The sequence below is a fragment of the Muscardinus avellanarius genome (genome assembly GCF_963383645.1).
Source record: "Muscardinus avellanarius genome assembly, chromosome: 3".
Taxonomy (NCBI): domain Eukaryota; kingdom Metazoa; phylum Chordata; class Mammalia; order Rodentia; family Gliridae; genus Muscardinus; species Muscardinus avellanarius.
In genome coordinates, this window is record NC_137788.1 from 58,176,059 (window position 1) to 58,188,218 (window position 12,160).

Below are 12,160 nucleotides of genomic sequence, written 5' to 3' on the forward strand. Positions count from 1 at the left end.
AATCCCCACACTTGGGAGGTGGAGACAGGAGGATCACGCTGGTTCGGAGCCAGCCTCACTGGCTTAAGAGACCCTGTTTCCACATAAAAAAAAAAAAAAAAAGTTAAAAAATAGGTCTGGGAGTGGAGCCCGTGGGAGTGTATCCCAGAGCTAGAAGGGCTTCCAGGAACCCCAGTACCACCAAAAAATAAAAATAAAAATAGAAAAAAGAAACAAAAAAATGTATTACATTCCTAAGACATGAGAGTATTAGATTCTTTGAAAACCCTTTTTTCTCCAACAGAACTGAGGCCTAGGAGGATCCATTTTTTTTTTCACTTTAATAACAATGTTAAAGAATCTAGGCTACAAATCACAACTATTTACCCATGAACTGAACATGGCCAAGAGACAGGTTTTATTTGGCACAAGTGAAATTTAGAGGTGAAGAGTTCCCCAATATACTTGTCGGTAATTTGCTAGGCTAAATCTTGTCTTTTTTTCTTTTTTTCTTCTTCTTCAGTGTTAGGAATCGAAACCAGGGCCTTGTACATGCTTAAAAAAAGCACTCTAACACTCAGCTTTACTCCTAGGCTCTATGTCTTGTCTTTCCTGCCTGCTGTACCGTTATGTTGACATTGTTGTTAAATGTTATCTCTTTCATTCTCAAAAATGACCCAAGTTGGAAATAAATTATATGAGCACCCTAATTAAAGTTGGATTCTCACATGCAGGAAAAAAAGTTCCCGAACATATTCTTAGCAAAACCCAAACCTTTGAACATTGTTGATCTTTGGAAGTGTGAAAAGCCAATTAGGTGATGTGGAATTGAAAGCTTAGGAACCTTGACATGTTTTGTTTTAGTATGTGGCCATTGGCTCCAAGGGAAGGGCAGAAGGAATAGAAATGTTACTCTTATCCAGGCAGAGTGACACACACCTGAAACCCCAGTACCTGGGAGGCTGGGACCAGAGGATTGCAAGGTCAAGTCGCATCAATAACTTAAGCAACTTAGTGAGATGCTAAAAATAAAAAATAAAATAAAAAAGAGGGCTGCAGGTGGAGCTCAGTAGTAGAATGTCCCTTAGTTCTATCCAAAAATAGAAAGTAATTACATCAAAATAGCAGATAACCCATTAATATGTTGTTTTGTTTTACAGGAAAATACCTGGCGGATAACTAATAAAAATCTTATGCAAGCATTTGGAGAATTCATATAGTGGAGAACTATTGTATGAGAAACAGGTTTTCATTCTGGTCCCAGTATCTGCACTTGGGATATATCGGCTGGGAAGTCCGTGGCTTTCCACAGCGATGTCCCTCACACAGGACCATGATGACCAGTCCTACAGTATTTACTTCTAGGTGTAATATTGTTAATGGTTTTAAAATGTAATTATTGTATTTGTAAATTGTACTCTCATTCCAGTAAGGCAGTTAGACACTTGAGTTTTAGCATTTTACCATTCTTGAAACGGATGTAATTTAAACTGTGGTATGTAAATTTAATAGTAGTACTGTTGAATGGCACAATGCTTACAGAGGTAGATTGCATTTTGTCAATATATAAATTTTAAATATAATATTGATAGCTGTCATAAAGGGGGTGCCACATTTAAAGAAGCTTCAATGGAACCAGAAGAAAAAAAAATGAACTTACTTTTCTTCAATCCTTAGTATGGTTTATTCTAGTGCTAAATAAAAATTCTAACTTCAGATGTTTAATGGGTTAAATTCAGAAACTATTTCAGAAAAAAATTCTAGGGTTACAGCATATTCAAAGAAAAAGCATTAATTACCACTTTTTAAAAAGCTTTTTTTTCAAACTGCAAATTTCATAAAAATGCAAACTGTGTAAACAGGGCCTCTTATTTTTATAACTTGTGTAAAAAGGGAAAGCAATTCATATTTAAAGTTTAAGCATATTAAATTATAATCAAGAGTAAAGAAGATGTTGAAATCTTAACTACTTCCCCCCTCTTTCTCTGCAGTTTAGCAAATGTGGAGATTGCTGAAAACCAGTCAGACTAAAAACCAAAATTGTGATTTCAAGATTTCAAGACTTTCCATAGTTGGTTAACAAGCTTTTTCACAATTACTCTGAGCAGATGATCTCTCTCAAGCAGCACGGGGGAATGATACTTGGTGTCTTCCTCTTTAGCTCTAGGAATCAAAACATTGAGAATAAAATGTCTTGAAACAAAAAATTTAGTTCACTGTTTAGATCCAGCAGGAGAATTTTAATTGCCATCATTTATATTGTTTGGGAAGGAACAACTAAGCCTTACAAATGAAATTCTGTTCACATCATTATGCAATAAATTTCCTTTAGGATGACTAATATGTGTAAAACTGATAATCATCGCCATTCTTGGAGAATCAAGAGCAGAGGCCCCCAAGTTATCTCACTGTTACAAGATATAATAAGAACTGTAATTCCCAGGTCTGGGTTCCCCGACTGAGGATTCGGAGAGAGTGTCCTCAGCAGTCCCTGCTGTAAAACTTTCCCCTTAAGATGTGCAAACACTGGTCTTCCTTTAAGTCATAGAACTTAAACAGAAACCAACTTCTCTACTAGGTTAAATAACTAAAATTAAGTTTTAATAGTTATCATTAGTTGCTAAATTTCATTTTATATTCACTCCAATTTGACAAAGAATCTTCAGCCCCTTTAAATTCTAGAATGAAATTAAAATTTTTAAATCTTACTTTTAAAATGAGCTTGTCACTGGCAGTTATTTATAGTGGAACTTTTTTAATTAACATTTGTACTTGTCAATCAATGCTTGCTTCCAAGAGAATGTTCAAAATGATCTGTGTTCACATGGAAGAATTCTTACTATTTGAACAAACTCTCAATTTCCCAAATCACTGTGATGTTAAAGTTTTTTTTTTCTTTGACAAGCTAATTAATACTATTGTTTTAGTAAAGATATTCAATCTGGTATTGAAACCAAAGTAAAAAATGCAAACTACTAAATCCCATGAAACATAGGGAAATTTAGAACACTAAACCCAATAGACAGCAAGCAGCAGAAATTTGAAAATTACCCATCATATGAGTATAAAAATGTGATTTTAAATAATCAGTTCATGAAAAAACATTGAATATTAACGCAAAGTATATTAAAAATGTATAAATATCACAAGTTCTCATGTCTTTATCTTTATATTTCATTTTATATAGATTTAGAATGAATTAGTAATTAAACACAAGGTTTTTTTCCCAAAGAATAATTTTGTTAATATTGTAAAAATGTAATTAAAAACATAGATTTCAATAGTCTCTAACATTATTCAAATGTTTCCATGAACTAAATCCGAAACTGTGGAGAAATCCTATGACCCCTAAATTAGTCTTTATAAAACTTAATGGGAGTCAGTGATTTCAAAATTATTAAACCTTGAGTAACCAGAACCTCAATAGAGAATATATTTCTTCCACTCTCAGAAAGTAGATCAAATAAGTACACGATAAGCTCGTATCAGGGATTTAGAGTTTGGTGTTTTGTTTTTTAATATTGTAGGTTATAATCTCCTGTTGAACCTGTATCCACAGTACTGTAGAATAAAAATTCATGTTCTGAAAAGTGATCCTAGACAATGCAGAAGTCTCTGTTATCAAGACATATTATGTCAGATTCATATCAGTTCCTATGTCAGAGCAAAGCAAGATAGTTCATATTGTGATCATCTTCAGTACAAGGGGTTAAAAGAAAAAGTTTTAGTTAGCCAGAACGCTATTTCCTGAACATTAGGATCTATAAAGGTTCTGCTCTGGCAAGATGGAAAGTATAAATGATACTGCTTTATTTTGGCAACATGGAAAGTATACTGTTGACTTCAAATAAATCCCATATTTTCATGAAATTCTTCAAAATTAATTCTTATTATTAGTTTGAACTTTATCATAGTTGAAATGTATAATTACTAAGAGTTAAATTGTAAATTGATAAAGCTCTGTTCTCTACATCTAGAGCCAAAATGAAAATTGACTCTGTAGGATTTGGGAATATATTTTACCTGTAAAGAAAGAATGCCCACAGTTCAGATGGTCTTGAATTCTGAGGAATCTCTCAGAAATCAAAAAGATAGATGCTCTTTTTGTTGTTGTTGTTGTTGTTTTTATATTTTAACCCAATTTCAACCTTCAAAGTGTTTGAGCCATAATTATACACATTTCCATTTTAAAAGTTTCTTTTCAAAGAAGATAATACATCAGCTCTCTCACTAACTCCTGCTGTGTGACCCTGGATAAGTCACTTCCCTTTCGAGTTTCTCATCTTTAGACTGAGGGGTTAGAACTGCTGGTGGATTTCAAGCTTTTCTTAGTAGAACTTTTTTCTAATAAAACTGTACATGGAAGCCAGGCATGGTGGCACAAGCTTGTAATCCCAGTACTTGGGAGGCTGAGACAGGAGAATCCAGGTTCCAGGCCAGCCTCAGCTACTTAGTGAGGCCCTCTGCAACTTACTGAGACCCTGGTTCAATATAAAGAATAAAAAATGGGGCTGGGAGTATACCTCAGAGGTAGAATGCCCCTGGCTTCAATCTCCAGTAGCACACGCACACAAATAAAATGAATTGTACATGGAATTCTATTAGGCAAAACATCTCAAAACAATGAAGGCATTTCTTTAGCAGTTTGATTTAAACACCCTCACAATACATAAATGAAGTATAAAGCATCTTTCTACTCCTAAATTCTACAATTCTACTTTATTCAAGTCAACCACCTTTTAAGGGTTTATAAGGAAACCTGCACAATGACAGTGATCTGCTGATTCACAGTAAAAATGGATATATACTTGAGTGTTTATGTACCAATATCCATATATATTACCTCATTTAATCCTTATAAAAATCCAAAATTTCTAAGCATTTTTTTTCAATTTGTGTCTTGCCAATGATGACTCTGAAGATTGGATTAATTGATTTGCTCAAAATGACACCATAGCTAGAGTTTTCAGTTACCTTAACTGCAAAGGTGGCTCTCCTTGAGCCATTCTGCTTTTTCCATTGTAGAGAGGAAAACTCTTCTATTTCACTATATCCACTCCATTTTAGTGCCAACCGAAGAGGCACTATGAGGAGCTGGCATTGAAATAAGGATAATTCCAACAACAAAATTGCTGAAAGAATCAGGGTTTCTCAAAGTAGATATGTAGACCACTTACATATTTTCATAAGAGGACAATGATTTAGACTGTCTTCACTATAACCCCAGATCCTGGAATCTACCAGGCATCAGTATATTTTTATTGAGTTGATAAATTTCTAGGAATGGGACTTTGGAATATATATTTTGATAAGCACCCAGTTTGAGAATCATTACCTTTACACATCTCTAAAGTCCTTTTCAATTCTGACATTATACCAGATTTTAAGCATTAAATTCTAAACTGAATACCATTTTTCTATTGAATTTGTTTTTGATTCAGTCTACTTTCTCTAAGCATAGGGAAGAAAATAGTTTTTAAATTTTTTTCTAGGAAAATCCCTATATTTTTTAGGGTTTTCCCATTATGCTATCACAGCCTCAAAGGCAGCCTGAAATGTATTGTCTTGTTTTAATAAGTCTGTCTCTGTCTTTAGTGTCCTATAAGGCTTGAGGTCGTAGAAAAAATGTAAGCATCACTCATTCCCAAGACAAAGTTCTAATAAATGTCTCCTCCCTTGTAAGGGACACCCAGACTCCAAGTTGTGGGCTGGATTTATTTATTTTGTAGGCTTTTGACTTCACAGGCAGTTTTTAAAACGAATCACAAGTTGTGTATTAAAGTTGAGTGGTGCGGCAACATGTGCAGATATCTACTAAGGAGATGAGAGTATCTATGGTTGTTGGGTTTTCTCTTCCCCCAAAAAAAAGTGTGCCTTTGAACAATACCCCCTTCTGTCTGGATGTACTCGTTTTGCAATGTGATTTTTCTGATCAACTTATGACAAAAATGAAACAAGAATTTTTAATAATATCAAGATGGGGGTTTACGCTGAATATCTCTTTAGAAGTTAGTATAAATATGTTTCCATTAAATAAACAAGTCAAAACAATGAGTTAAATAAAATTGTCAATAAGAACAAATAAACCCAAATGAAAGAGATTTCAGCTAACCTATCCCACCACTCACCCTTGACTGTTCAATCTCAATTTCAGTCTCTCTCTCTCCTCCTCCTCCTCCTCCTCCTCCTCCTCCTCTTCCTCCTCCTCTTCTTCCTCCTCCTCCTCCTCCTCCTCCACCCCGACCATCTTCTTTTCTTCTCCTCCTCCTCCTCCTCCTCTTCCTCCACCCTGACCATCTTCTTTTCTTCTCCTCCTCCTCCTCCTCTTCCTCCTCCTTCTTTTCTTCTTCTTCATTGCATTTTCCCTGCTCCTTTCATTTCATTTTATTTGGCAAATAGGTATCTAAATGCCACTCTCTCGCCCATTAATTCAACATGGCTATTTTTACATTCTTTTTGTCCATGGAAAATGAGGGGAAATGAAATATAAGTATATTGCTTAAGTCTCTAAATATTAAAAGCAAATGAAAAAGCCCCTGCATCTTGGGCCATTGCTTTGACATTCAGTCATTTTCCATAGGCTGATTTTAGACTATTATAATACTTCTGGTTTCCTCTTTCTGTCCCTAGAGTGCATTGCCTGTCCTAAATACATCTTTAGAAGGAAAGATCTTACATCTTTCTTGTAATAAAATGTTTTGATGAAATGCAAATATAGTTTTGAATGTCTCTATGCTTTAGAGAAGAGACATGAAGTATATTTGAAGTATATTTAAACTCTATCAATATTCCAGTTTGTATTCAGGTTTTCTTGCTTGGAAAATGTTCATTCTGTAAACGTTGACAATAAATGTTAGTGTTTTCATGAATTCCAGAAAGAACTGGATGAGGAGAAAACTTTTTATTACTAAACATATCTTGAAAAGGCTCTGGGAAAGTTTCTTTTTAATACTAACTTATATATCTTTCCATAGCAGCAACTAATATAACCAGGAATGCTTTGAAAACATGCTTTCAATTTTTTTTTAACTGTAAGGTAATTCCTGCCATTTCGAATTATTAGGTGTTTTCACTAGGAACTCTAGTGAATTAATTATCTAAAGTATTCAAAACAAAACAATGAAACTTTTTTGACTTTTTAAGCATTATCTTCAAAAACTACACCTATAAGTGGCACCTAGGCCCCCCCTGTTGAATATCTTCCAAATTCTTGGTGGTATGGAATTAATGCTAATGAATAACCCTCAGTAATGTTTTACCAAACAGCTTTATAAAACTGAATCATACCAGGCCAGGCCAGGCATGGTGGTGCACACTTGTAATCCTAGTACTTGGGCAGCTAAAAAAGGAGGACCATAGGTTTGAAGCCAGCCTCAACAACTTAGTGAGACTCTGTCAGAGGTAAAATGCCTCTGGATTCAATCCCCAATGCCACACACACACACACACACACACACACAAAAGAACTGAATTATACTAGATCAAGATTGATGGGATTTTTATATGGGTTGTTGGAAATTATATGAAAAGCATTTTAAAAGCAGTACAATGTTTAGCATAGATTTTGTTGGACCTTACATTCTTATAATGAGAATTTCCCAGTTCTTTTTTGCTTTGCTTATTTTTCTAGAATGTATCTATATGTATATGTATATACACATAGATATGTATATAAATAAAATCAACAAGATTCCTTCAAAAAATCTTAGTACATTGTATGTCATCAAATACAAAAAAGTAAAGCTGATTCACTTTATCTCTAAAGCTCCATTTTTAAACTTCAGTTTGTGAATCAGCTGATAGACCATAAGCCATCTATAAATTCCAAAATGGTCCACTGAATGAGTATATCATGAAAATGTTCATTGCTCCTTATTAAGTTTCATATACTTTACTAACATTTTCTCGCAAAAAAAATGTGTAATGTTACTCATACATTATCACCTTACAGTGTTATAAATAATGCACCAAATGATTGTCACAGGGATTACTGTCCCAAGATCCAAAGCTAATTTGTTTTCTTTTCTGAATGAGTTGCTAGTATGACGATGCTTAGAGTGCTGGTTTTGCAGATCAGTATTTAGTTCTTGCTTTGCTAAATGAACCCAGAGGAGAGATATAAAAGACTGACTACTGATTCTCAGTCATGCTTTTTGTCTTCCTCCTTTCATTTCATTCCTTCACCCTCTTTCTCTAAAGGAAATGAGAAATTGCTGCTAAATAATTTTTCTAGAAAAGCCAAGAGTTAGTATAACAATGTGTTGATCTGACCTATGAGCAGAGCTTCATTGCAGACCAAAAGCAATTTACAGAGCTGGTTCTCTGAACACTGTTTTTGTTCAGTTAAGAAAGATTTTTATTTGTTTTTCCAAAAACAAATAAAAAATAGATATTTTGTATAGAAAAATATCTGCATGAATGCAGTGCTTAATTTTTAATTTATATTCCTACCGAGTGGCACAATGTAAGGCGTTCCTTTTTTTAACTTGTACAATTTGAAACTAGGCAGGAAATTTCAAAGAAATTTTGTTGCAGTCTAAAGGTAATGCAATTCAGTCGATTATGAATAATGTTGACAGTCTGTGCTTTGATTTGATGGTAGATTTTCCTTAGAGTTCTTTATGATCTAGGTAGCAGCAGGACACTGAATTTCTCAATAACCTTGTACTGGGTATAAAATTTCACAAAAAATATCTTGAGTATAAAATATACTTGAAAGGAGTTGTGGATTAAAATACACAAGACACATTTTGAATTTGGCCAAAATATTGATGCCTCACCTTTCTCACCACCTGCCCAACTCTGGAGTACTCGATCCTGGTATAAGCTCGCCAGGGCTCTGTGGCGCTCAAAGGAAACCAACAAAGCTGCAGAGGCCATTCCCTTGCAGAGCTGGGCAAAACTCTCTGCTAAAGAAATGGGATACAAATGTGGAGCATTGACTTGATGAAGATAATAGTGAGACCATCTTAGCGTTACTTGCCTTATATTTTAGGAAAAGTGTGGATATCACTTTTTTTGTAAATAGTGATTTTTACAAATTTTTTTCTTCATGATTTCTTCAATCACCCATTTCAAAAAATCTTGAATATGCAATTATTTATCATGACACATTACTGCAAATAAGGTTCCCATTTCAGAATGAAGTTTAATCCTACGTGTAAGTTGTTCTCGAAATGTGATTTTTTTCGTGAAAATATGACAATAAATTGAGTTGTGAACCTCTTTCATTGCCAGCCTCTTAAACACTTTACTTGAATTTCTGGGGAAACTTCATTGCATGTTTGGGTTGGGGATGGTAGACTGAAGGAAGGCTTAGCAAAAGTCGGGGCCATAGAGTTAGACAAATCCCAGTTCCGTGTGTGTGTGTGTGTGTGTGTGTGTGTGTGTGTGTGTGTGTGTGTTGCTAATGATTGAACCCAGGACCATCCTACCTCTGAACTACACTCCCAGCCCTGTTTCTTCTGTTTTGTTTGGAAACAGGGTCTTACCAGGTGCTAAGAGTCTCACTATGTTGCTGAGGCTGTCCTCCAACCTGCAATCCTCCTGTCTCAGCCTCCAAGCACTGGGATTACAAGCATGTGCCACCATGCCCAGCTAGCCATAATTTAACTGTATGGTGAAACATGTCACTCAATAATTCTCCATTTCCTATCTTAAAAATAGAATAATATGATGCCCAGATCAACTGAGATACTACTAATCAGTCACATGTCAGTTCCTGGCTAGTTCAGGGTGGTTTTTCAATAAACAGACCTTTCCTGGTGTTATCTTTCTGTAAATAGGGTTTGGGATGACCCAGAAAACTTCCATGATTTTCTTCCAAAACAATCTTAACTCTGTTCTCTACTTGATCTCAATGAAAATTACTATGATCAGCTAACACTAAGGCAGTGGACGCTCATCAAAAGTCTGCACGTGTCGGGTGTGGTGGCACATGCTTGTAATCCCAGTACTTGGGAGGCTGAGACAGGAGGATCCCGGTTTGCGGACAGCCTCAGCTACTTAGTGAGGCCCTTTGCAACTCAGTGAGACTATGTTTAAAAATAAAGACTAAAAAATAGAGCTGAGGGTATAGCTCAGAGGTAGAATGCCCCTGGGTTCCATCTCCAGTATCACCCCCCCCCCAAAAAAAAAGTCTGCACGTAATTTTATTCTTACTTATTGCTAAGTAGAATTCCATTGTGTGTATTTCCCATAATTTTACAATCCATTCATCCGTTGATGGACACCTAGGTTGGTTCCACAGTTTGGCTATTGTGAATTATGTGGCTATGAACATGGGTAAGATATCCAGGAGTGATATAGCCAGACCATATAGTGGATTCATTCCCAGTTTTCTAAGGAATCTCCACACTGATCTCAATAGCAGATGGACTAGTTTGCAACCCCACCAACAGTGTAAAAGAGTTTCTATTTCCTCACATCCTCACCAACATTTACTGTTATTTGGCTTCTTTATGCTTGACATTCTGATTGGAGTTAGATGGAATCTCAGTGTAGTCTTGATTTGCATCTCCCTGATTGTTAATGATATTGAACATGTTTTCGTGCATCTATTGGCCATTTGTATCTCTTCTTTTGAGAAGTGTCTATTCAATTCAGTTGCCCATTTCTTGATTGGGTTATTTGTTTTGGGGTTTATTTTTGATTGGATTATTTGTTCTGATTATTTGTTATTTTTCATTTGCAAGAAGATGGAAGGACTTGGAAAACATTATGTTAAGTGAGATTAGTAGAGCACAGAAAGAGAAGGGGCATATGTTTTCTCTAATATGCATAAGCTAGGGAGTACATGGGATATCAGAGGGATTTCAAATGGAGGAGAACCTTAGTGGAGCCAGGGAGGGAGGGCAGGGGTGGAGAAAGACTGAAGTTCATTAATGAAAATACTTCCATCAAGTATATGTATACATGTGAATATACCATTGTCAATCTGGGCACTTGGTATTGGGAGGGAGGAAGATGGGGAGGCAGTGGGGGGACATCAAGTACTGTGTGCACGTATGCCATTGCCAACATGATTTACATTATGACAGACCATAATGCACCAATTAAAGCAAAAAAAAAAAAAAAATGTGTAGTAGACTAGGTGCTCTTCCGCCACAAACTACCCTCTACTGCAGGCCTACAGAGTTTGTTTGCTTGCTTGCTGCTTCGAGAGGGCCAATGGGCTTAGGGAAGAGATGGTTACTAAAGCTTAGAAAGGACCTGTTAGCAATGGCAGCCATGCCCACCCCTAGCAGATGAGGGGGGAGGGGGAGGGAGAGGGAGAGGGAGAGGGGGAGAGAGAGAGAGAGACAGACAGACAGACAGACAGACAGACAGACTTATTTTTAAAAGTGAAGGAGCCCAGCCCTGTTTGCAGTGAACAGAGGTTAAGACCTTGTGTTCCTGGGCCCTAGGCATGCTATTTGACATCAAAGAATCTCAGTTTCCTAAATCTTTGAAATTAGAACAGTCCTTTCTGGACAGAGCTTTTGAGACAACTGGAAAAAAAAAAAAAACCAAACTAACAGTTTCTGGCAAAGGTAAACTCTCAGTTCTGCCTGTAGTCAACCATGCGTGTCTTAAAAGATGGCCTGGACGGTTTGGAAACCGCAGCATTTCCCACTCCTATCCCTGAAGCTGGAAAGAGAGCAGGAAGGCCCCCTGGGAGCAGTAGGTCTGGGATCCCTTACACCCTCTGAGGGGCTCCAATGGCCACAGAGCGACTGATTGTGCCTGGAGGGCAGAGGGTGATGTTTGAGGAGGTCGCCCTGGAGACAGCCTCGGAGTCCTGGGAGTGCGCGGAAGGCAGAGGGAGGCGGGACAGCGAGCCAGGCCACTCTGTGTCTGCGGTGAAGGCGCAGGAGATCCAGGTGGCCCCCAGCGAAACTGCCCTCGCCATTCCTTCCAGGCTACAGATAGGTAAGTTCGCTCCCCTGACTGTGCGTATTGTCCACCGGGGAGGAAACCGGGTGGAGAAGCGGGTCATCCTGTGTTGAGAAATGGCCCTTCTTGACCCAGATCTCTCCCCCCACTTACAAATACGAAAAGGTGGCCCCAGATTTGGGGACTGGGAGTGAGTCGGGGTCTCAGGCCCCAGCCCCCTGCGCTGCTTTTCGAGGAGCTGGCGGAGGCCCCCTTTTGGAGCCGAGCAGCGCGCATCCCAGGCAGTCTGCCTGCAGCCTCCGCACCC

At 37.2% G+C, this 12,160-nt stretch overlaps 1 protein-coding gene across 1 annotated transcript in view; it reads left to right on the top strand.

Moving 5' to 3' along the window:
• The window catches only part of SGIP1 (SH3GL interacting endocytic adaptor 1), a gene marked incomplete at both ends in the record, with an annotated part of 146,597 nt that extends 134,992 nt beyond the window's left edge, over positions 1–11,605 (top strand). Inside the window, one exon of the mRNA XM_080691438.1 lies at positions 11,385–11,605. Coding sequence (XP_080547564.1) covers positions 11,385–11,605 — 221 coding nt within the window. The remainder of the gene's footprint in view (positions 1–11,384) is intronic.
• Positions 11,606–12,160: the final 555 nt, after the last annotated feature.